Source organism: Oryza brachyantha, chromosome 7 (genome assembly GCF_000231095.2).
Source record: "Oryza brachyantha chromosome 7, ObraRS2, whole genome shotgun sequence".
NCBI lineage: Eukaryota > Viridiplantae > Streptophyta > Magnoliopsida > Poales > Poaceae > Oryza > Oryza brachyantha.
The window spans coordinates 14,729,241-14,755,508 of record NC_023169.2 but is presented as its reverse complement, the minus strand read 5'-3'; the positions used below and the strand labels follow the sequence as shown (position 1 = coordinate 14,755,508).

Here is a 26,268-nt window from a genome sequence, read left to right as displayed (position 1 = left end):
CCAATACACCAAGAGATGCCAAATTTAGTGTACTAAGGACCGTAACTACTTTCCCGTTACAGATTCTGAGATGTTTTGGATTTTATTAGATACTAATAAATCTAGTAAAAGTCAAAACATATATGTTGGCTAATATATAAATCTTGTAAAAGTAAAAACATCTTATAATCTAAAACAGAAACAGAGATAATATTATATATTGCACGCTACTAAATGTCTATAAGGAATCTTACACTCCGCACTGGGCGTTAACATCATTAATCACAAGGAACTTTCATGCATCTACAATATTTCCCGTTGTAATAAAGCATTGGGGGATAGTAAGTTAGAGAAGTCTCGTCCTATAGTTTCTATTTATCCAGCTATCCTTTTCCATGATATAGTTTAAAATCATCTCCCTCAATTCAAGTGTCCAAATAAATTTATCAAACCATGGACCGCGATAACAATGGCCAGAATCTTCTCCTTTGGTTGCCATAATCATTCGAAAATCGCAGCCAGGAATTGACGGCTAGAGTGGTTGCTCCTCGTTTTCTCGTTCTTCTTCGTTGAAACTAGTAGCGTAAGAACAAAGGCTCCAGCACCAAAACGGCAGCTAGCAGCTGAGCAGTCCACAACCACCAAGTCCGTTGATTCTTCAGAAAAGTAAAGGGAAAACGGAGAGTCCTTTGGAAGAGGTAAAACAATCTCTGAATAATCTCCTACTCTCTGACCACAATATTTCTTTTGCACTTTTGCTATTGATCAAACGTGATTTTCTGTTCTTCTGTCAAACACGCGCACAATGTATAGAGGCTAGAGGAGAAGACATGTATGGAGTTTTTTACCTGTGTACATGTCTTCAGATTATCATTCAACAATAATGACCAGATTTGATTAATGGAATTAAAATTTGCAAACATTTGATCACGGGACGAACCTAACTTTTATGGGTCCACCTAGTGATCAAATGTTTAAAAATTTAAATTTCATCCATCAACTCCAGTCACTATTGTTGAATGATAATTTGAAGATGTGCACGTAAGTTAAAAAGGTCATACATGCTCTCCCCCATGGATTACACACGTGTTTAACAGAAAAAACAAAAAATCAAATGTGTGATCAATAGTAAAAGTGGACTTTTATATACGTGTTCGCTGGGATCTAAATACCAAAATTAGAGAATAAACTATAATAAAAAACATTAAAATTAACTCATTAAAAAATTAAATTTTGACTTATAAGTATACACAGAAACCAAAATAGGAAGAAAAGCCAGCAACCTAGTAAAACAGTCACCGTCAAATGTAGGAAAAATTAACCCGATCGAAGAGAAACACCAGGACGGGGAGCGAGTGGTCTTACCTCTTACCCAGCAGGCCACGGCGCCTACCAAGGCATGGCCATGAAAATTGCAGTCGCCCTGCAGTGATGCTTACAACTGGATAGGATTATCAACGCACGCGGACTGCAGCCATCGCTAGCAAGATCCCTCCGCAAAAACGATAGTTAGATGCACGGGACAAATGTGACACTGTTTTTTTTTGACAACTTGAAATTGACAAATTCAGTAATCCATCCGCGAAAGTTTACTGGGTTTTCATGGTCGCCGGCCGGCTAACTAGCTGCCCGGTTGCTGCTGCCAAACACGTCCTTGTCTCGGCAAGTCTGCATCTTTCAGCTCTCCAGTCTCCGGCCGGCCTTTTTTTTTTTTGGCAGGCCCGGCCGGCTTGACTCTGTGCAGCGCTAGCTCGCACTCACTCACCACCCAAAATCAGTTGATCACAAACCGAACAGTCTTTTTGTTACCCAATGCTACAATTTTAAGGCGTTAGGGTGAAGTTTTGTCAGAAGAAAAGGAGAATATGTTTGCGAAATTTACCGCACGGTTCGTTCTGTTCCTCGTGGTGAGCTCGGGGAACGTGGTGGTGCGCTCGGCCACCGCGGCTGGCGACGGCGATGGCCAGTTCGCGTACCAGGGGTTCGCGGCGGCGAACCTTACCATGGACGGCCTCGCCGCCGTCACGTCGAGCGGGCTCCTCGCGCTCACCAACGCCACGTACCAGGCGAAAGCGCACGCCTTTCACCCGGCGCCTCTCCGCTTCCTCGGCGAGTCATCCGCGGGGGCGGTGGTGGCGCGGTCCTTCTCCACGTGCTTCGTGTTCGCCATCGTGTCCGGGTACGACGGCCTGAGCGACCACGGGCTCGCGTTCGTGGCCGCGCCGACGGCGAACCTCTCGGCGGCGAACGCCGGGCAGTACCTGGGCCTCCTCAACGCGACGAACGGCACGGCGAGCGGCGCCATCTTGGCCGTCGAGCTGGACACCATCATGAACCCCGAGTTCCGCGACATCAGCAGCAACCACGTCGGCCTCGACGTCAACAGCCTCGTGTCGCTGCAGGCGCGGCCGGCCGGCTACTACGGCGACGACGACGACGGCGCCTTCCGGGACCTCAGGCTGAACAGCCGCAAGCCGATGCAGGTGTGGGTGGACTACGACGGCCAGGCCAAGCAGCTCAACGTGACGCTCTCTCCCATGCAAGTGCCCAAGCCCAAGAAGCCTCTGCTCTCCCAAGCCATCGACCTCTCCACCGCCATGGCCGACGAGATGTACGTCGGCTTCTCGTCGGCGACGGGCGTCGTGTTCACGCACCACTACGTGCTCGGCTGGAGCTTCAGCTTCGACGGGCCAGCTCCTCCCCTTGACCTCTCCAAGCTTCCCCGGCTGCCGCGCTTCGGCCCGAAGCCCCGGTCCAAGGCCCTGGACATCGTGCTTCCGCTGGCCACCGCATTGCTCGTCGCAGCAGCTCTAGCCGCCGTCTTCTTCCTCGTGCGGCGGCGACGCCGCTTCGCCGAGGTGCGCGAAGACTGGGAGGACGAGTTCGGCCCACACCGTTTCGCGTACAGGGATCTGTTCCACGCGACCGACGGGTTCAAGGAACGAAATTTGCTCGGTGTTGGAGGCTTTGGGAGAGTTTACAGAGGGGTGCTACCAGATTCCAACTTGGAGATCGCGGTGAAGAGGGTTTCACATGATTCGAGACAAGGCATAAAGGAGTTCGTCGCGGAGGTGGTTAGCATTGGTCGCCTTCGACATCGGAATCTCGTGCAGTTATTAGGTTATTGCCGTCGCAAGGACGAACTCCTGCTGGTCTATGACTATATGGTGAATGGTAGTCTCGACAAGTACTTGCATGAGAGAAATGGTACAACCTTATATTGGGCCGAGAGGTTCTCGATCATCAAAGGCGTCGCGTCAGGCTTGCTGTACCTGCACGAAGATTGGGAGCAGGTGGTCATCCACCGAGACATAAAGGCGAGCAACGTGCTCCTGGACGGCACGATGAACGGCCGGCTAGGTGACTTCGGCTTGGCAAAGCTGTACGACCATGGCACCGACCCGCAAACAACCCACGTGGTTGGCACCATGGGTTACCTAGCGCCGGAGCTCGTCCGGACGGGGAAGGCGACACCCTTGACGGACGTGTTTGCCTTCGGCGTGTTCCTGCTGGAGGTCGCCTGCGGGCGGAGGCCAATCGATCATCACACCGATGAGCACAAGAAACGGGCGGCGGTGGTGCTGGTCGATTGGGTGCTCGAGCACCACCGCAGCGGCTCGATCATCGGCGCGGTGGATCCGCGGCTGGCGGCGGCGGGGGAGTTCGATGCGGAGGAGGCGGCCCTCGTTCTGAGGCTAGGATTGATGTGCTCGCACCCACTCCCCGGTGCGAGGCCGGACATGCGGAAGGCGGTGCAGTACCTCGAGCGTGGCGGCGGCCGGCCGACTCCTGACCTGTCGCCGAGCTACGTGAGCTATAGGGTGATGGCGACGATGCAGAGCGAAGGGTTCGATTCGTATGTCGTGTCGGAGGCCGGCCGATCGGTGACGAGCATTGGCACTGTGTCTGGTGCCTCGTCTATGACCATTTTGTCACAGGGGAGATGAGTTTTGGCCTGTAATTAATTTGATTGGGAGCTGCTTATAACAAGCTTTGTTGTTTCGCCTTTGCAAACGTTCGCACAAGAGACGACACGGAAGAAGATACAGTCAACAAGACGGAGGATCAGAACGATACAGAAGGAGACACATTCACTAAGATGTAGGACCGTCCAACAGAGATGCAATTGATGATGGTGTAACAAAGAATAGAAGATGGTGAAACACAAAATTTCAAATCCAACTACAAACGTTCACTTTGCACCCATTACAACTAAGAGCGAATGTTAGAGATATAGATGCATACGGTTAGAGATAACAGAGTCCAATAGAAACTCTAGAGATAAATATATAATCCTAAAGAGAAACGATATAATATTTATCTTGTACTTTAAGTTTCTATCTCCTATATACTCTATAAATACATCTACGGGGTTGGTTTCCTATAAAATACTACCTCCGTCTCATAATAACTTCATTTTTTGGTTTTTCCATGTCAAACGTTTGACCATTCGTCTTATTTAAAAAAATTATAAAAAACTAAAAAAAATTAGTCACGCATCAAGTACTATTCATATTTGATCATTTAGTAACAATAAAAATATTAATCCCAAAAAATTTCAAATAATACGAACAGTCAAAATATTGTATCAAAAAACTAAAAAATAGAGTTATTATGAGACGGAGGCAGTAGATCATATGATTTCTCTCCCATCCAATATTTCCACAACATCCAATGATTTTAATCTATTTTCAAACCAAGTACGCACCGACTCCATACTGCATCCGCCGTCCAAGAATCTGCTCCACGAATGACAAATTCTTCATGCGAAAGTGTTTTTTAGCACTCAATGGACATCTACTTGTTTCTTGCATCTTACCTAATTATTGTTAAAAATATAATAACAATAACAATAATAATAATAATAATAATTAATATGAGATATATCACTTCACAAACATGGGTTCAGATTTGACTTATACAAGTTATAACAAAAATAACAAATATGATTGTGAATGTGCATACACTAGTTTTAGTTTTTTTATAACTTGTAGATGTTGAATTTAAATTTACATATTTGTTAGTTGATATATCTTATATTAATTCATCTCATCAATTTTTTGACTATTTAGGTGACCTAAAGCAAACCGATGGATCTTCAACTAGGCCGCATTTGCTGTCCCCTCTAAGTTAACTTATCTTCTTCGTTTTCCATGCGTACACTTCTCGAACTGCTAAACGGTGTATTTTTTAAAAAAAATTATATAGGAAAGTTATTTTAAAAAATCATATTAATCTATTTTATATTTTTAATAATTAATTATACCCATGCCGAACGGCCTATGTGGTAAAAAAACAGTCCGGCTCTCCGCTGTTTGTTCTACTGGTTCAGTTATCCTCAACGCTGCGAATGTACAACTGGGACTGCATTCTCAGGACGATATGAACGCGTCAAACTAACTCAACAATTAATCTCGAATTGATTTATAAGATACCACAAAGCTCCAAGCCAAACGGCATCATGAATTACAAGGCCAGCATCGTATATTCGTATGAAACGCATGCGATCCAAACCCCAAGATTTAAGAAACAGAAATGTTGGGCAGAATGCGGTTTTAAGATACGGACGAATGCTAGGGGACAAGTAGCCACGAAAGAACCATTTGGCAATACCTTTCGCTCCATGGCAATGCACATCAACAACGCAAACCACACACACTTATTTATACCAAACCACGGATTTATCCACCAATCAGAGGGTGCAACGAAGATTAGCAGCTCAAGCCAAGGCGCCAAAATGGCGACCAGGAGCGTGGCCTCGCTTCCGTCGCTGCTTCTCCTGTTCGTGGTGCTGAGCTCGCCGGCGCGAGCGCGAGGCGACGCCGCGTTCCCCGTCAATGTCTGGCCGAAGCCGACGTACATGTCGTGGGCGGAGCCCCACATGGCCGTGCGCGTGTCGAGCTCGTTCCACGTCGTCGGCGCCCCGTCGGGGAACGCCTATCTCCTCTCGGCCGCGCGGCGTTACGCGGCGTTACTCGCCGCCGAGCGGTACCGCCCGCTCGTGACGCCGGCGGTGAACGTCACCGCGGCGCCGGGGGGGAGGGCCGAGCTGCGGTGCCTGACGCTCGCCGTCTCCGACCCGCACGCGCCGCTGCAGCACGGCGTGGACGAGTCGTACGCGCTGGAGATCCTCCCTACCGGCGGCGCGGCCACGGTGACCGCCGCCACGGCGTGGGGCGCCATGCGCGGGCTCGAGACGTTCTCGCAGCTGGCGTGGTGGGCCGGGCGGGAGCGGGCGCTGCTCGTCGCCGCCGGCGTGCGCGTCGAGGACCGGCCGCTGTACCCGCACCGGGGGCTGATGCTCGACACCGGGAGGACGTACTTCCCCGTCGCCGACATCCTCCGGACGATCGACGCCATGGCGGCCAACAAGATGAACGTCTTCCACTGGCACATCACGGACTCCCAGTCGTTCCCGATCGAGCTGCCCTCGGAGCCGGCGCTCGCCGAGAAGGGCTCCTACGGCGAGGGCATGCGCTACACCGTCGACGACGTCAAGCTCATCGTCGACTTCGCCATGAGCCGCGGCGTCCGCGTCGTTCCAGAGATCGACTCACCAGGTAACTAACACTAAAGCATTTCCAAAAGAATGTTAATGCTTTACTCTCCTAAATCTTACATTAGGTCCATCCAAAAATAATAAAAATTACAACTCTTTTTTCAAAAGAAACTCAAGGCTAAATAATTTATATTAGGAACACATATTTCTGATTTAAATTTAGGGTACGAGAGAGCTAATTTTAGACGTACGTAGATACTAGGAATAAACTTAGAAACTTGTTCGAAACTTGGAAACATGTTTTTAGCTTAATTTCAAAAAAAAAAGTTTTAAGGATCATTTTAGACGCTTTTTAGATGCTCTAGTAATTAACCATCTAATTACAGGTTATAGGCCCAGTGCTATTACGGCCCAATAAATCTTCACTTTAATATAGATAATTATTAAGTGAAGCCCAATTAATTTCACTAATCAATCCAGGACACACGGCGTCGTGGGCCGGAGCTTACCCGGAGGCGGTGTCCTGCGCCGGCAAGTTCTGGCTGCCCGACGCGTCGGACTGGCCCAGCCGGCTCGCGGCGGAGCCGGGCGCCGGCCAGCTCAACCCACTGGAGCCCAAGACGTACCAGGTGGTGGCCAACGTCATCAACGACGTCACCTCCCTCTTCCCGGACGGCTTCTACCACGGCGGCGCCGACGAGGTCACGCCGGGCTGCTGGAAGGCGGACCCCTCCATCCAGGCCTACCTCGCCGCCGGCGGCACCCTGAGCCAGCTCCTCGAGCGGCTCGTCGGCGCGGCGCACCCGCTGATCGTGTCCAGGAACCGCACGGCGGTGTACTGGGAGGACGTGCTGCTGGACCAGGCGGTGAACGTGACCCCGTCGGCGATCCCGCCGGAGACGACGATCCTGCAGACGTGGAACAACGGCGCCAACAACACCAGGCTGATCGTGCGCGCCGGGTACCGCGCCATCGTCTCGTCGGCGTCGTTCTACTACCTCGACTGCGGCCACGGCGACTTCGTCGGCAACAACTCCGTCTACGACGACCCGAGGAGCGACTACGACACCAACGGCGGCTCGTGGTGCGGGCCCTACAAGACGTGGCAGCGCGTGTACGACTACGACATCGCGTACGGGCTCACCGCCGATGAGGCCAGGCTGGTGATCGGCGGCGAGGTGGCGATGTGGACGGAGCAGGTGGACGCGGCCGTGCTCGACGGCAGGGTGTGGCCGAGGGCGTCGGCGATGGCGGAGGCGCTGTGGTCGGGCAACCGCGACGGCGGCGCCACCGGCCGGAAGCGCTACGCCGAGGCGACCGACCGGCTCACCGACTGGCGGCACCGCATGGTGGGGCGAGGGGTCCGCGCGGAGCCCATCCAGCCGCTTTGGTGCAGGACCCGCCCGGGAATGTGCAACGCAGTCCGGTGAACCACCCGGCAACAACCCCTAAAACTGTCACAGCAACTAATCATATTCCCTTATAATTAATTTTTATGTTTATGTTTGATTATTTATCTTATTTAAAAATATATAATTATTAATAATATGTTATAAATTGATTTATTATTATAGGAACTTTAAGTATGATTTATAATTTTATATATTTAGAAAAAATTAAATAAGATGAACAGTTAAACATAAATCTAAAAGTCAATGGTATTATATAAAAAATAGAGGGCTCATACATATTTTTTATAAATAAAAATTATATTTATATCATACACGTACGTGTTGGAGTTGGACAGAAAAGTGTGAGCTCTGAATTCTTTCTGTTGTTGGTTTATTTATTTGTCATTGTGCGAGAGGGGAGAATATTTCTGCTGCTGCTACCAATTCATTTGTTTTTTTTTTTGCTTTTTAATTAATGTGAAGTGGACGGCATGTTATGTAATGTGGATGAGTTGTACCGCTACCTTGAAAGCCGGCTTTATCATGGGACCGGGTTCCAAATTTCCAAAGCATTGATTGTGCTGTTTGATTTGATTAAAGTACACTACTTCGAGTGTTGATGTACCAATCCTGAAAGAGTTGTTTGTGCTTGGAAGGATCTGTTGCATCTATGGCTCTGCGCCAAAGCAATCTCTTTTTGCCTGTGGGAAATTGTGCGCTATCACTTGAGTCCTGTTTGCTGATTTGTGAGTGAGTGAAGTGATATCTCGAGCGAAAAAATGGAGCTTTCTTGGGGTTAGTAGATGAGACGATGAGAATGAGATGCTTTTCACATACTGCAAACGACACACCCAGAAATAACGAGGACAAGGGGAATACTGCAGAGCTAACCATATTTGTCCACTTGTTTCTTGCTCATGGCTGCATTGCCAATCAGGTTATCTTGTCTTGACAGTGATTAGATATTCGATATATCTAGTGAAGGATTGTTTGTTTTTGGATCCTGCAGTCCAGACCATGGACACCAGAAACATCATGTGTAGTTAAATACTCCATCCGTTTTATAATATAAGATATTTGACTTATCACTATTTTGCTTCTAACAATTTATTATCAAAAGATTTTTAAGCACGACTTATCATTTTTTATATTTATACGAAATTTTTGAATAAAATGAATGATCAAACGTTACAACTAAAAAGTCAAACATCTTAAATTATGAAACGCCAGTGGTTTGTAACCTGCCTCGCGAGAACTATCAGTGTTTATTCTTGAGTTGGATTAAGTATATATGAACAGCTATTTATTAAGAGTTCTGATGTCTGGTCACCAACTTCTAGATGGAACAATGGAACAGAATACAACATAGAATTCTTGAAGGTTTCATCGGCTAGCATGGCCTGGATTTTATTTAGTCCCAAACAATGATGTCAAGTTTTTGGGTTTGGGCAAACTATATGTGTTGCCCCCTGTTTGGATTGGTGCCCTGCAAAAGCTTATTCCAAAAGGACCGACAAGTGAGAATAAAAAACCGAAATGGTGTGATTCAGATGAAAAATAAAAATTTAGGGGAACGATCATGATCCGACTAGTAATTTCATTTATCTAAAAGGCAACATTTTCAAAATCAAACCCAGGAATTTCACGGCCAGAAAGAAAACAAATGGACAAGAGCAATAGGAGCTCAATAGTTGAGAGCCAATAGGCACAAGCCTGCAAATCGTACCGAGGTGTGTCGATGGCGATGTATACTTATGTTGGGCTTGTTCGTAAGATGGCGTTCAAAGCATGTAAAACAAGAACAGTCATTAGCATACGATTAATTAAATACTATTAGCTATTGTAAACTTAAAAAATAGATTAATATGTTTTTTAAATAATTTTTATATATTCTTTTAGTAAAAAAATATACCATTGAGTAATTCGAGAAGTATGCGCTTAAGAAAATTAGAAGTTAACCGTGCATGGGAACGAGCCCGTTGAACAATTCAACAACAATGATTGAAGCGAGCTAGGGAAGCTGCCAATCTGTTCGTCTAGCTTACGAGACCGGAAACAGTACTCCATTTTTATATTGCAAGACGTTTCGAGGAGTATATCATGAATTTTCTGTATCATGTATATCGTTTATATATATATACATATTTATGAACATATATATATATATATGAATTTAGATAATGCTATAAAATATTATATTATAAAATAAAAATAGTAAAATACATGGATTATGAGATGTCTGTATAGCCTCCCACATGGAACTACTCTCTCGTACTTAAATACCTTACAGATAAAAAACGATAGGGAATTGTCACTGTGAGAGTTTGGACATATCCGGAACACAACATTTTTAGAAAAATATCCCATCCGCACCGAAGCATAACCATTTATTTGTTTTGAATTTGGTACCGCATAATAAGTATTTTTGTTATTCCCTCCATCTTTTTTATTTGATATTATTGACTTTTAAATATATGTTTGAATATCCTTCTTACTTAATATTTTTTACAAATATACAAGATTACAAGTAATGCTAAATGTAACTTTGATGATAAAGCAAATCATAAAAAATAACAAATAAATATTAACTTTTAGTAAGACAAATGGTCAAATATAGATCCAAAAGTCAATAACGTAAAATTAAAAAGTTGGGTAAAAATATTCATCCCATCAATCACTCACCGTTCAAAATTCTTACTATTTTATCCCCATTGAATCTAACACATCATCTATTTCTCATTTATTAAGAGACATCCTAGTTTTTTTTTATCAACCTTACTACGTGCTGGACAATCCAAAAATAGTTATATTTTAAAATAGAGTAAGTAGTTCATTTCCTTCAAAAGTCGTTAGTTTTTCCTTGAAAACGGAAGAGGGTACTATTCCCATGTTACAAAATGTAACCACTTTTTTGGATTTAAATCTTGGAGACATTATATTCTCTTCTTTCTGATCTTAATCTCTGAAACAACCTATAGTTGTTGCATTTTGGAATGGATGTAACAGTATTTTACATTCTCACTTTGTCCCCAGACAGACCTAATTTTTAGTGTCAAAAACAGTCCTACTTTTTTTTAGCATAACTCACATATACTAAACTAGAATGCTCTTCGTCTTTTCAAATCCCAATGCATTTGTCTCTTACCTTTTCAAATCCTAATCCTAATATATTTAGCCCCCCCCCCCCTTTTTTTTATCAAACTCACATGTAAAAACTGCTTAAAAACAAAGTTTTATCCTTTTATGCAACAAATATGAGGAGCTACAAACAATTATTTCTAGAACAGAGGTAATAATGGGGTGTTTGTTCCCCAACTTTTTTTAAGTACCTGTCACATTAAATGTTTGGACACTAACTAGAAGTATTAAATATAGACTATTAATAAAACACACCTCATACTCTGAGTTATTTCACGAGACGAATCTACTGAGGCTATTTAGTCCATGATCAGTGAATATGATGCTACAGTAAACATTTGCTAATAGTGGATTAACTAGGCTTAAAAATTTATCTAATGAAAAAATATTTATTTATGCAATTAGTTTTATTATCAGTCTATATTTAATACTTATAATTAACGTCCAAACATTCGATATGATAAGAGACAAAAAAAAATCTCTCGATCCAAACAGCCCTAATATACAGCAACACGATGACACTGCCTAAAGGATTTATACTCGCTGGAAACAGAGGTATGGTTAAAATCTAAATAAAATCTAAGAAAGAAAAGTACATGGTTAAATAACGCAGCCATAGGACTCCCCTGCTCCCTGTCCGCCACCCTGCAGCTTAATCATGACGTGGGCGAGATGTCGCCCGGCCGCCTGCCTGTACCCATCAATGCCCAATCATACCCCCACCACCACCCCGCCCCCCCCCCCCCCCTCCCCACCCCACACATCCATCACGCATCCAACCTGTAAAACCCAAAACCCTAATCTATAGGAAGCATCGGTGAAGAAGTTTGCGTTTTTAGCAGCGAATCCAACGCTGCTGCACGCCCGAGCCACGGAGAATAACCGAAAAGGTTGCGAGACAAAGGAATCCCGCGAAACCGGTGCGACGCGCGACGTCGCGGGTACAGCCCCGTCCCTTCCCGACCAGGCCAAATCCAAATACCCAAACCGAACCGAAACGAACCAAACCCACCCGAGCCCCATCCGAGCCGCGTCTCATATCTCAAACCCTACCCAAACCGCTCCGTCTATTACGAGCGCGGAAGTAGTATTATTAAACCCAACCGCTCCATCCCTCGGAGTCTCTCTCCGCGCCCGGGTTGTGTCTCTCTCCGCCCCCCCTCTCTCTCGTTCGTTCCTTCCTCCCCACTAGCCGCCGCCGCCGCCACGCGCGGGCGAAAACCCTAGCCGCCTCAAGGGGAGAGAGAGAGAGAGGGAGAGGGGGCAATCCGATCCGATGGCGTCCGGGGATGACCAGGCCGCCGCCGCCGCCGCGCTGCTGGGAGGGGACCCGGCCGCGTTCGACGCGCTGCTCTCGACGCTCATGTCGTCGTCCAACGCCGACCGCGCCGCCGCCGAGGCCGCGTTCCACCGCCTCCGCTCGTCCCACCCGGAGCCGCTCGCGCTCCGCCTCGCGTCGTCGCTGTCGTCGCCCGCCACCCCCGCCGACCTCCGCGCCATGGCCGCCGTCCTCCTCCGCAAGCTGCTGTCCCCGACGCCCTCCTCCGACGCGTCCAGCGGCGCGGCCGCGGCGCCGCTCTGGCCCCACCTCTCCCCGGCGGGGCAGACCGCGCTCAAGTCGCATCTCCTCTCGGCGCTCCAGTCCGACCCGCCGAAGCCCATCGCGAAGAAGGTCTGCGACGCCGTGTCCGAACTCGCCGCGCTTCTCCTGCCGGAGAACGCGTGGGCCGAGCTGCTCCCTTTCCTATTCCGCGCAGCATCGGGTCCCGAGGCTCCCAACCTGCAGGAGTCCGCCCTTCTCATCTTCGCTCGTCTGGCAGATTACATCGCTGAATCTCTCCTCGATCATCTGATGACTATCCACAACCTGCTCTCCACTGCCCTGGCGCACCCAACATCTCCTGATGTGCGCATCGCTGCATTGAGTGCTGCGGTTAACCTCGTCCAGTGCTTGCCCACCAACGCCGACCGTGATAAGATGCAGGATTTGCTTCCTGCGATGATGAGAGCGCTCACAGATTGCCTAAACTCTGGTCAGGAGGCCTCTGCACAGGAGGCGCTGGAGCTTCTTGTTGAACTGGCTGGTGCAGAGCCAAGGTTCCTGCGGCGGCAGATTGGGGATGTTGTAGGAGCAATGCTGCAGATATCTGAGGCCGCGCAGCTGGAGGACGGGACTAGGCACCTCGCTGTAGAGTTCGTGATTACTCTTGCTGAGGCGAGGGAGCGTGCACCAGGAATGATGCGGCGCCTCCCGCAATTTGTTGGCAGGCTGTTTGCAGTGCTCATGCAGATGTTGCTTGATGTAGAGGATGAACCAGCTTGGCACACTGCTGAGACAGAGGATGAAGATGCGGGTGAAGGAAACAATTATGGAGTAGCACAGGAGTGCCTTGACCGTCTAGCGATTGCCATTGGTGGGAATGCAATTGTGCCAATCGCATCTGAGCTGCTCCCACAGTACCTTTCTGCTCCTGAGTGGCAGAAGCACCATGCCGCGCTCATCACACTTGCACAGATCGCAGAAGGATGTGCGAAGGTTAGCTTAATACCTTTATGTTTATCATGATTACCATGGAAGAGAAGCATCATGCTGTAGTTATCACACTTGAAAAACTGAAGGCATGTGCATTTTTAGTGTTGCTACATTGGGTAAAAGAAAATACACATTAGCTTATTTGTTGAGCTAGGAAATTCAAAATTTGTGTGGCCTGAGAACTAATCACTTACCTTCTTCGTTTGCTTCTCATGTTCAAGTGGTTAGAAAAACCGAATTTTAGGTATACAAGAGCCTTTGGCTAGTATTAAGGCATACAAAAATGCTAGTATTAAGACAAAAAATGTTATCTATTGTTTCATTCATTTTGAAGAAGCACCCAAAATGGATATGTTCTCAGCTGTTTGTTGCTTGCAGGTGATGCTTAAAAATCTGGAGCAGGTAGTCTCTATGATACTGAATGGATTCCAACACCCCCATCCTCGTGTACGGTGGGCTGCAATCAATGCCATTGGTCAGCTATCTACTGATTTGGGTCCAGATCTGCAAGTTCATTATCATCAGCAGGTGCTGCCTGCATTGGCAAATGCCATGGATGATTTTCAGAATCCACGGGTACAGGTGAGTGTTCAAATAGCAGCATTGGACTTGATCTATCACACCTTTTAGAGACATGTTCCTTGATTTTATAACATTCTTTTGTGGCCTACAATGCTACAATGCTCATAACGACTAGCAAATTGTATAACATCTGCTTGCTAGACTTTGTCAAGAAAATGTTGCAGGTAGATTGGGGGAATTACATAAAGGACATACACCCTTGATGCTCAGACATCTAAAATGTTCTTCAATTAATTAAACTGTTTCATCTATTCATGTGCTAGTTGGGATCTTTCACTTTCATTGGTAGCATGGGAATAGATGAACGTTAACCAAACCTAGCCTTGTCATTCATATATTGTTGCTATCCTTGTTAAATAAGGTATTTTAGCATACATGAATAAATTAATTCAAATGATTTTTGAATAAACTTTTGTTCATAATACAACTTTTCAAGTTTATGTTTTTAAATGTCTTTTCAAGGTTTTAAAAGTTTTTGGGTGCCTGTTATGAACCCGGCGTTCACCTATTTTTATTATAGTTTATTAGGAAATGATAATTTCATGTCTGGTTGTGTTACTATTCTTGACAGGCACATGCTGCATCAGCTATATTGAATTTCAGTGAGAATTGCACGCCTGAAATTTTGACACCATACCTAGATGGGATTGTTAACAAATTACTTGTTCTTCTTCAGGTATACACTTCTCTCATCGGTTAAATCTATTGCAGTGCCTTTTAGTATATATTTATTTGAGCTGGTAGAACATATGTTAATTTCTTATGGTTATATTTAGAATGGCAAGCAAATGGTGCAAGAGGGAGCATTGACAGCTTTAGCATCAGTAGCTGATTCATCACAGGTAATTGTTCACCTATAAGTTTGCTTAATTTCTTATTGTGTATAAGGGGAACAGGACATTGTCTTGTTGGTAGTTCTTTACAGCTAGTAAGCTTATAGCATTGTTTAAAATTTTGGTGTATCTGTCTTCCAGGAGCACTTCAAGAAATACTATGACGCAGTGATGCCATACCTGAAAGCTATTTTGATGAATGCAACTGATAAGTCCAATAGGATGCTTCGTGCCAAATCCATGGAGTGTATAAGTCTGGTTGGTATGGCTGTGGGCAAGGATAAGTTCAGGGATGACGCAAAGCAGGTAATTACCTTCCTCCTTTCTATTGTAATTTTTGTGAAAGTGCACTTCTATTCTGTACATGCTCACTTGTTCTCGTCTACCCATTTATTGCTAGGTCATGGAAGTACTTATGAGTTTGCAAGGAACTCCAATGGAAACCGATGATCCGATAACAAGCTACATGCTGCAGGTACATACAAAACCTACTAAATTGATCATAATAAAATCTTTTTTTTGTAACACTCATCCTCCATTTGACAGGCCTGGGCCAGGCTGTGCAAATGTCTTGGACAAGATTTTCTTCCTTACATGAGTGTTGTTATGCCACCACTGCTTCAGTCTGCTCAGCTGAAGCCTGATGTCACAATAACTTCAGCTGAATCAGATGATGATATAGAATCAGATGATGATAGGTTTGTCAATTTTTTCAAACACTACATTTTATCCACTGATTAAATGTGAATTCCCTTAATTTTGAACCTGTGGTGGATGCCTTCTATTTAATTTTATCTATGATTTATTCCTCTTTGTCTCTTCGTTCATAGGATTATAGTTTTAGGGGTGCACCTCTTCGTTCATAGAAGATTATAGTTTTTTCTCGGTTTATAGAGGATTATAGTTTTAGGGGCGCACCTCTTCGTTCATAGAAGATTATAGTTTTTTGTTGAACTCATTTGTTGGATTGTATCTCCACTATCCACCTTACTTTATTTCTCTGTGATGTGGAAATTCAACTTCCAATAGCTACCTTATGATTGTTTTCCTATTGCTTTTTTTTTTCAATTTAATTTGTTTATGAATATATTTTCAGTGAGGTGTGGTGGTTGTTTTTGGCTGCTCATTGGTTGTGCAGTTGTGCCCTAATCCTTTTCACTCATACAGCATTGAAACAATCACGCTTGGCGATAAAAGAATAGGTATCCGAACAAGCGTACTAGAAGAGAAAGCAACAGCTTGCAACATGCTATGCTGTTATGCTGATGAACTCAAGGAGGGGTTCTTCCCATGGATTGATCAGGTTTGATATGATATTATCATGCTAGTCTTATTTTCTCATTTGCATCTCACTGTTATATGTTACTGGTTGTTAAATTTCATGTAGGTTGCTCCTACATTAGTCCCCCTTCTTAAATTTTACTTTCATGAGGAAGTGAGGAGAGCTGCTGTTGCAGGTATTTGATGTTCTGCTATGTTTTTTCATTCTTTTGCCCTATGGATTTGCTTTTAGTATACTTCCAACAACAATGCAGCTATGCCTGAACTGCTACGTTCAGCAAAACTGGCTGTTGAGAAGGGGCAGGCTCCAGGACGTGATGAATCTTATGTTAAACAATTGTCTGACTACATAATTCCAGCTCTTGTTGAAGCATTGCACAAGGTCTGCCAAAAATCCTCCCTATATGTGCTGGTGGTTTGCTATTTTTTTTAATGCTAACAGGTTTTCTTTCAAACTACTACTATACAGGAGCCAGAAACAGAGATGTGTTCATCCATGCTTGATTCATTAAATGAGTGCATGCAGGTATCTTTCTCTTCCTTTTATTATCGTATTGTCTACTTAATAATTTGAAAATATCAAACTTAGTTTGAGGTTTTGTTTGTAATGCATTTGAAGCATTATAGGGCAGTGCACTGGTGTATACTGTTAACTGGTGATGTGTGCTGTTTGCCACGGGTGCATCTTACAGAAAACATTCATTTGTAGAAATATATGCATCGTTCCTTTTCTTGTTGAGTCGCTAGTTATCTATTGGATGAAGCCGAAATGTCTTCGGTTGGATGAAACATATATGACCAGTTTGTTCATCATGAATTTTGTTTGGTTGGGATATTGTTCAGACCTAATTTACTGTCAATAGATAGGTGGTTTGAAAGGTTAGCTTCTGTTAAGGAACAATGGAATGGTTACTGTACCTCCATATTATGACAGAAGAAACTAAGGGTGTTTGGAGGTGATGGAAGAAGAAGATGATCACACAAAACGAGGAGGCTCATTAGTGAATGAGTAATTGAGTATTAGCAATTGCAAACTTGAAAATGGATTAACACGATTTTAAAGCAAATTAATGTGATTTTAAAGCAACTTTTATATAGAAATTTTTCCAAAAATGCACCTTTTAGCAATTCGGGAAGCACGTTCCATGAAACAAACAGGGTTTTCACCCTACCATGCACTACCGAACGCAGCCTGAAACCACTTTAATTTTCACCAACTAAAATCTCTTCACAAATTTCATGGTACACTTATTTCTATTATTGTTGTGAAGTTTTATGGGAGTCATTACCATATGGGAGTCATTACCATACAGAAAGATCCCTATTTTTATCATTTGATTAAGTTGTCAGTGGATTTTTGCCAAGGCCAGAATGATTTGGGTTGGCACTGGCACCTTTTGCACATTGATTGTGTTTTTCATGGACACAAAAAGATTGCTTAATTGATCAATCAGCTCTGCATAGCTGAGTGATATCTGCTGATGATCTATAATTAATTCAACTCTCTATGAAATATAATGCCATGATATACTTGACTATTCCTCCATTTGTAAAGACTAGCCTTTTTATCACTCACTATCCTTTTAATTGAGCAGCTCTCTGGTAGACTCCTTGATGAAAACCAAGTAAGAGCTGTTTCGGATGAGATCAAGAATGTTATCATAGCCAGTGCTACCAGGAAAAGAGAGAGGTCAGAGAGAACAAAGGCAGAAGATTTTGATGCGGATGAAGGAGAACTTCTCAAAGAAGAGAATGAGCAGGAGGAGGAAGTGTTTGATCAGGTTCGTGTATCTTGGGATGACACCCCTTGGAGTTTCCCCTCCCACAGAGAGTAAAAGACTAGCTTTGACATTCAACTTTTAAAACTTTAGTTAGATGAATATTCATATTGGACATATGGAAACTGTATGTGTTAGTAGCTTTTCTGATTATGTGATGTTGTCAGAGCTATGTTTTTTTTTATTGGATGGAATACTAATATTCTGAAAGTTGATTCTGTTAACACTACTTTATAAAATAATTTTCAGGTTGGAGAGTGTCTTGGTACTTTGATTAAGACCTTTAAAGCTGCTTTTTTGCCTTTCTTTGATGAACTCTCTGTGTACATCACACCTATGTTGGTAAGTAACGAAATCTTGACTTCAATTATGTATTTCGATTCGATTTACTTTTAGCCTTGTACAAATTATTTAATTCTCTCTAGTTCCTTTAGCACACTACATTACAGAATGCACTCTGTCAAATGGCTGTATTTTGTATATTTTGTGCATGTTAACATGATATTTCTTTTTGTAATCGAGTCTTTTCTTTTATTTTGTAAGTTCCTCTTTGTTTTGTTGGTTTACCATTTTATCAGAACACTTCATGTTGACAGATTTTCCATATTCCTGACTTCATTATTCTGATATATGGTTATGGGTATGGTGAATAAATTATATGCTGATATATTTACATATTCTTGTCTGTTTACCATCATTATTTTATTCTGAAATCTCAAAATGGATACGTCAAGCAACAAAAACTACATATAAAATCCTACAATACATTTTGCTTCTCAGATGTTAAAAAACTAATGGTTACTATCACTTGCTTGTTTACCAGTCTTGTTTCATTGAGTTCTGCTAATTAATTCTTGTTTTATTATTAAATGCTCATTCACTTTTTTTGTGTCACCTTTAATTTGCAGGGAAAGGATAAGACTGCTGAAGAGAGAAGGATAGCTATCTGTATATTTGATGATATTGCAGAGCAATGTCGTGAATCTGCTCTTAAGTAAGTCCCTCAAAGCTATTTGGTTAGATGGTAGGCTTGTATTTGTAACTGAATTATGTCTTTTCCTCTGAACAGGTATTATGATACATACCTACCTTTTCTGCTGGAGGCATCCAATGATGAGAACTCAGATGTCCGACAGGTATTTATTTATGTTTTAATTCCCCTCAATCCATATCCTATCATAATATTTGGCCAAACAGGACACTGATGTGCTGAACTGCCAACTTATTCTTTGTAGGCTGCTGTCTATGGTGTGGGTGTATGTGCTGAGTTTGGTGGTCATGTTTTTCGCCCTTTAGTTGGAGGTAGTCCCTTGCTCATTCATACATCACTTTGTAGTACTTCTCCATGCATTGTCAAAACCATGCCACTAATTTGGTGCTTTCATAACCAGAGGCGTTGTCAAAGCTGAACAACATTATCATGCATCCTGAAGCAAAGCATGCAGATAATATTATGGCATATGACAATGCTGTTTCAGCGCTTGGTAAAATATGCCAGTTCCATCGTGATAGTATTGATGCAGCTCAGGTATATTCTTAAATCTCACAATTGCATGACTGAACTTGTCTTGATGAAAGACTATCAATAAATATCTTGGGTCTGTGGAGCAGGCATTGCACATTAGGTGATTACTGATTAGATCCTAAATTTTGTATATGCTTTTCAATAGAAGTCCAAATCTTGTTGATTTCACGCCTTGACTTATCTAAACTGTTATTTGGTCACATGTTCATGGAGTGGAATCAAGCCTTTGGATATAGGAAGAAGTTTTGTGTCTTTTAACAGAATTTACGAGCTTTCCGTTTAATATTTATTAGCAAACACATGTTCAAACTTTTGTTTACATGCATACTACTAATTATTAAGTTGAATTTGGATCTGATTTGGCACAATTATACAACTTGGCATCCTTAAGACTGCTAAACAAATCCTTCAGGAATGCTCTGTTGTAAATATGCTTTGGGTAAACCGTTGAAGAACTAGCCACACTTGTGTCAGAATATTCTTCGAAATTAAACTGGTCTGTTCCTGCTAGTATTGTGTGTCCTAATGGACTGATTGTTTCCTAGTTATCGTTTGATTTTCTACACGAACAGGTGAGAAACCTGCTGAAGGGTATGGAGTTCAACCTGAAACTGAGCCAGTTAATAACAAGCATATAAACAAGTAGTTGTGCATGTCCCTAGATTGAGCCTGAGCCTTGTGTGCTGCTTCCATTAGACCATGTTACTACCATATACATTTGGTATGGTTCTCACCCAATGTATTCATTCTTATCAGATCATTCCTGCATGGCTTGGTTGCTTGCCTATAAAAGATGACAAGATTGAAGCAAAAGTTGTGCACGATCAGCTTTCCTCAATGGTGGAGAGGTATCTGATCACTTCCGATGTGTCAACAATCATGTTTCCGTTTGCAGTTTATAATTGCCTTTTCTGTTTGCAGATCGGACACAGATATTCTTGGTCCTCAAAGCCAATATCTTCCAAAAATTGTTTCAATTTTTGCAGAGGTAATTTCTGATCTATTTCCAATGTTTGTGTGGGATCCTTTTGCCAAAGGGAAACAAGGACATCAACATAGATTCTGGTTTAGTTTGGTTTTCTCTGTGATGAATCTAAGACCTGCTACTATTAACTTAGCAATCACAGGCTTTATTGCTATAGCAGTAGCAGTAGTTCTAGATATACCTGATCTGAAGGTCAAAACTATTATTAATTATTCTGCACATTCTTTTTATTTCCTTGATTAAGATGTTCTAACAAACTGTAAATGATTATTGTCTTTGGATTTCTACTGCAGGTTTTATGTAATGGAACAGAACTTGCTACAGATGAAACCACCAAGCGGATGGTCAATCTTTTGAGGCATTTCCAGCAGACCCTTCCGCCAGATTTTCTTGCCAAAACATTTTCCAGCTTGCAACCACAGCAGCAGCTTCTGCTTCAGTCCATTTTGTCGACATAGGTTTCTTTTATTGCTGCAAGTTTAAATCTTGCTCCTTTTTTGATATATTTCATCATTGTTACTGTCAACCAATTCTTTGTGTTTAATCATTTGTGGGTGAGTTCATTTGTGAATGCGCATTGCTGGCTTCAAGGAATTGGAAGGTTGCCATTTCATATGGTTTTGGTGTAGAGTGTGTATATTATCTTGTATTCAGATATGGTTTTGGGACGTGCTGCATCAGAGGTTGTAACTGAAATGGTGATATTTGTTGTCAGATTGAGCTGAACAGATGCTGCGCCAGTTTTGGTAATGAAGTTAAAAGTCATATTTTTGTGGGATGTTTTGCCTCCAGTTCCGTAATTTGTACACGATGCCCCGGCCAATCATTGATTCATAAATAATTAGATTCCTATTTGAGCTGAGCATTTACTCTATCTACATGATGCTCTGGCCAATCATTGCTTCATAAATAATTACTGTCCTATTTGAGCTGGGCATTTTTCTTCGCTGGTGTTTCTAGACACAATAATTGCAGGAGTGCCAAATATTTCGGTACAGCACCGTGCACAAATTTCTGCTCCCTTTTGTTGATCTGCATGGTTGCATTTTTTTTTTCACTTTGTCTTCATACGAGCGGTATCTAGGAATCTGCGGTACAGGTCGTGCGAAAGATTCGCAACATCTGGAAAGCTGTGTTTCATCATTAACCAAACATGAATTTCCCAACATCTGGAAAGATGCTGCAGGTAATCCTTTCAAGCTAACTTGAGGTACTTCTGAGACGCTTTGTTTGCGTATTGTCGCAACTTCAAAACGGTCCTTGTTTTGAGTTTCTTTTTCCTTTGCTAATAATAAAAAAAACAATAGTGCAAGTTGCATATGCCGGCGTCAACAGGATGGAATCGACCAAACAAAAATACTCAAAAGGTTCCTTTCAAATAATCTTTCCTGTATCAAGGCTTGACATCCTAAGTTGAATTTGAATTAGTCATGAGAGGATTAGCTCCTAAAACACTACTGGAATATCTCCATCATTTCCAAGCTCATGGCGGCTCACAGTACCAGACAAATCTTGAAGACTGGAATGAGCTTAAACAAGAGCCGAGAAGATGCCCACTCTTGACCTCACCTGCTGCCCAAAAAGCGTTCTTTTGTCTCTTGCTTTGGGAAATAGTCCATCAGGTTCGACAAGAAATTGCACATTGACAGCGACAAAGATGGCATCTGGTACGCGAAAAAAAAAAGTTCATTGGAAGAACCTCTTGGAGTCATCCCGAGTGTACAAAACAAACAAAACATTATGAGTGCTCTAGCAGTGTAGCCAGTTGCTCATTTGAACAAGCAAGCACAACACTGAAAAATGCGGCAAGGCAGGTGATGACAATTTGACAAAACTCGCCTTTTTGATAGCTGATGACGCTGGCATGGCCTTAAAAATTGAGGGGACTAGCATGCCGCTCCATGACGATTACCTTTTCTCAGCTGATGAATGAAATGCCTAGCGGCAACGACCAAACGCTTAGTGCAAGTTTATTAATCCTATGTGCAGTGTCTTTCCGTTCTTGGGTTCAAAAGAAAAGACTCTGCCCCGTTTAAGCAGCAGTGGTGTCGCTTTTGCTGTCAAGATGAGAGAGAGCTTCTGCCATCACGGTTGCTTTATTAACTTTTAGCTTTTACCAGCTACAAAAACTGACAGGTCTCAGCTGACTAAAGATGCGTTTGTTTTATACGTGTATTCCTTCGAGTATAAATTTGAATATTTAGGTTTCAATTAGTATTCCTCTGAACTCTCGAAGTACATAGGTGCTTTATCCGTTTTAAAATATAACTTGCCTTTAGGTCTATATATGGTCTTAGATACTTTTGATCAATAATATTTATAAAAATATGCTATTTTAATAAAACGAGTTGCACATTATTATAGTAACATTATTCTTACGTGATCTATCTTTTTGTTTTTTCTGTTATCAATGTTTAAAATGTCCGACTTATAGCACTATTATATAGGTAAATTATTTAATACTGATTTTTACTGAAGAGGATAAGCAATGTTAGCTCTGGACTGAGGGTACTGTCATCCATGTGGAATCCCTAGCTGATGGAGCGGTCGAAAGTTACCAGTTCCATTATCTTAAAATTCACAGATTTGGAATGATGACTTGATATGTCGAAGTACTAATGCTTCGTCGTTCGTACTGAACTGGGAGTACTAATATTGGATGGGCCATGCCCATGCCCTTAACAGATTACAGATAAACTCTAAAAAACAATTTGGGACGGCTTAAACTTAATCTTTATACCAGTAGATAAGATGCTCTCAAAACTGAAAGGTATCCAACATTGAACCAGCAGAGAACGACTGCCTCATCCAGTGAAGAAGAAAGACTTAGCTGATGGCGAAATTGTCAAATGATGTGACAATACAAAAACTCAAGTTGTGCGGGGTTGATGAGTTGATGGTTAACCGTTTGTATTTTCATTGTTTGTCATCATGCTCTGATATTCTGCCAAATGGCACACTGTCATGCAGTGAAGACTTGGTCTCGAATTAGTGGTTTTAGTTGGAGCGAACAGATGCCCACAAATCATGGAAGAACTAGTCTAAACAGTGCCCCAAAAGGTTTCAGTTAAGCTAATGCATTGAGGTTTAGACCTTGTAAAAAGACATTAAGAAATGCAGGCTCTTTGACTTTTGTTTGCAAGTTAAGGTGGGTGCATGTTCGTTCTAATTCCTATTTTTTTAATCATAACTCATTGCCCGCATGCATATAAAGTTTATGAGCAGTGGAAAGAAGAATTAGGAAAATTGACTAAAAGAAAGAATGAATAAAATTCATATATTCAAATAATTGACTAAACTCGATAAAAAATATCTTCAGATATATTGGATAAGTTCATCCAATCGCTGAACAGATCCATGAATCATGCTATGGTCTTCAGAATCAGAATCACAGAAAATACAAAAGGTCAAATTTAGTGGTGATGCACTACAAGCTTATAAGCATCCCAAATTGTTTGATTCCACATCGACATGAACCAGAGAATTACAGAAACAGGGAAGCCACTACCTTTGCCAGTTCCTCACCGACAATACATGAAACGAAAAAAATTGACAAGACAAAAACATCCCAACAAAAGTTGCATTATGTTACTGTGTACAAACATACACTTCATTTTCCATGAACACACTCACACACATTAACATACACAAATGACATGATCATACAATTCATAATAATTCATTGGTAGACCATGATTTGACCAACCCTGGTAGACTTAAACCAAGTCTGAAAGTAACCCCAGAGGAGCAATGCCAATGGCTAGCACTTGCAATATTTCTCACAGATCCTCTATAAATTCTCCCCTGTGCCAAATGCCAAGCATCAAGCCATCAAGCAGTTGGCAGACAGACACCTGTCTCTCCTACCTCTCTGAAACCCAAGAATTCAAGAAGTGGAGCTCAAGCTCACACAAATGGAGCTCAACTTCCAGCTGCAACCTCAGGTGTTCCAGCTGCAAGAGTACTGCTACTACTACGGCCAAGAAGCGGCGGCGCCGGCGAAGCCGACGAAGCCGAGGGGGAGGAAGAAGGGCAGCACTAGCCACAGCAAGTTCGTCGGCGTCCGGCAGCGGCCGTCGGGCCGGTGGGTGGCGGAGATCAAGGACACGACGCAGAAGATCCGCATGTGGCTCGGCACCTTCGAGACCGCCGAGGCCGCCGCGCGCGCCTACGACGAGGCGGCCCGACTCCTCCGCGGCGCCGAGGCGCGCACCAACTTCGCGCCGCGCATCTCGCCGGACTGCCCGCTCGCCGTCCGCATCCGGGGCCTCCTCCACCACAAGAAGCTCAAGAAGGCAAGGTCCGCCGCGACCACTGCCAGCTCCGGCGCCGCCTCCAAGAAGAGGTCCACGACGGCGGCCACCCCGACCACCACAACCACAAGCAATAGCAATAGCAACAGTGCAGGTAGTGCTTGTGGTGGCTCAAGCAGCAGCAGCACGGACAGCTGCGACGGCGCGGCGAAGCAAGGCGGCGGAGCACCGGACGTCAGCGAGGTGTACCGGCGGGACTTCGGCCACACGGGCGCCGAGGAGCTCGACTCGTGGATGTTCGACGCGGCGTTCGGCCAGTTCCCGGCTCTGGACAGCTTCGCCGCGGTGGACGCCGTCACGCCGCCACCGGCGGCGTCGCCGGAGGACTCGAACGCCGGCACGCCACCGGCCGAGATGGCGGAGTTCGAGCGCATAAAGGTCGAGCGGCGGATCTCCGCGTCCCTGTACGCCATGAACGGCCTGCAGGAGTACTTCGACAAGGTGTTCGACGCGTCCGCCTGCGACCCGCTCTGGGATCTCTCGCCACTGTGCCATTAGCGTCTGTGTGCGCGCGACTCACCGCCGGCGGCCGCCGTCGTTGTTCTTGCTCTTTTGCCTCCTGGATCGGCTGTACCCCGTGCATGCCCGTGTAAGCTCAATTGGTTTTTTTTTGCTGCATCCAGGCAGTGCAGTGAAAAGAGGAAGATGATTCTACTCGTTTAAATTGCTTCTGAATTTTCATGTGAAATTTTCTCTAGTTTTGCATTGCATTTCATTTCAGGATAGAGTAAAATGCTTTATTTTCATGTCGTTTGCTGTGTGTAGAACAGATGTAGAATAGCTTAAGTGTTCAACTATTGTGATGGGAATCTGATGAGTAAAAAACGGCAAGCTCTAATCTTTTTCCATGGACGTGAATGTTATGTGCAATATGCTGATAATACTGTTGCATCGCTAAAACAGAAATTGTACAGGTCTACTATGCAACGACAATTGAGAGAACTTGAAATATTTTACCGCCTGCACAAAATTTGAGCCGTGATTCGACAGGTTCTAGTTTGAAATCCGACCAAATCTTTTGGTTGTTCTTGAAATTCTATAACCAAAATTTCTTCAGTTACAATTTCCAACTGGGGTACTGATAAAATCATAAAATTGTCAGCTCAGTCCAAAAGCTGAATTTAACCTGAATTATCATCGGTCTTAATTTTCTGTCTGCAACTTGCAGCTCCATACGGCCGGCGCTTACGACGCCGGCAAATACAAACACCTGCATCGGGACAAGAATTTTCTAGTGCAATGGGCAGCAAGAAGCCACAGAACTCCGGGACGAGCTTAGTAAATTCAGTACAAAAAAAGGCAACATCAGCAGACTAGCAGGTGAAAAGAGGTCAGCTCATCTGACGAAAATAAATAAGTGCCCAGCTGCTTGTAAACTTGTGAGTAAATGACTCGAATCTGCTGTTACTTGTTACAGCAGTTATTTGAATC

General features: G+C 43.7%; 4 protein-coding genes across 4 annotated transcripts; all 4 read left to right on the top strand.

Moving 5' to 3' along the window:
- The first annotated feature begins 1,849 nt into the window (after positions 1–1,849).
- LOC107304586 (L-type lectin-domain containing receptor kinase SIT2-like) lies at positions 1,850–4,208 on the top strand. Its single transcript, XM_015839407.2, has one exon. The coding sequence runs from the start codon at positions 1,983–1,985 to the stop codon at positions 3,924–3,926; it is 1,944 nt and encodes a 647-aa protein (XP_015694893.2). The 5' UTR covers positions 1,850–1,982; the 3' UTR covers positions 3,927–4,208.
- Positions 4,209–5,690: 1,482 nt separating this feature from the next.
- Positions 5,691–7,952, top strand: LOC102705363 (beta-hexosaminidase 2). Its single transcript, XM_040526131.1, has 2 exons — positions 5,691–6,539; positions 6,959–7,952. The coding sequence occupies exons 1-2, from the start codon at positions 5,717–5,719 to the stop codon at positions 7,906–7,908; spliced, it is 1,773 nt and encodes a 590-aa protein (XP_040382065.1). The 5' UTR covers positions 5,691–5,716; the 3' UTR covers positions 7,909–7,952.
- A 4,213-nt stretch (positions 7,953–12,165) lies between these two features.
- On the top strand, positions 12,166–21,300 carry LOC102705091 (importin-5). Its single transcript, XM_006658664.2, has 20 exons — positions 12,166–13,543; positions 13,919–14,122; positions 14,694–14,798; positions 14,899–14,964; positions 15,097–15,261; positions 15,356–15,430; positions 15,502–15,653; positions 16,123–16,258; positions 16,343–16,412; positions 16,491–16,618; positions 16,706–16,762; positions 17,832–18,017; positions 18,264–18,356; positions 18,923–19,008; positions 19,084–19,150; positions 19,250–19,316; positions 19,406–19,542; positions 20,296–20,387; positions 20,461–20,527; positions 20,818–21,300. Exons 1-20 carry the CDS (start codon positions 12,284–12,286, stop codon positions 20,980–20,982), a joined length of 3,378 nt encoding a protein of 1,125 aa, XP_006658727.2. The 5' UTR covers positions 12,166–12,283; the 3' UTR covers positions 20,983–21,300.
- A 3,069-nt stretch (positions 21,301–24,369) lies between these two features.
- Positions 24,370–25,748, top strand: LOC102713650 (ethylene-responsive transcription factor ERN1). Its single transcript, XM_015839597.2, has one exon. The coding sequence runs from the start codon at positions 24,439–24,441 to the stop codon at positions 25,333–25,335; it is 897 nt and encodes a 298-aa protein (XP_015695083.2). The 5' UTR covers positions 24,370–24,438; the 3' UTR covers positions 25,336–25,748.
- The last annotated feature ends 520 nt before the right edge of the window (positions 25,749–26,268 follow it).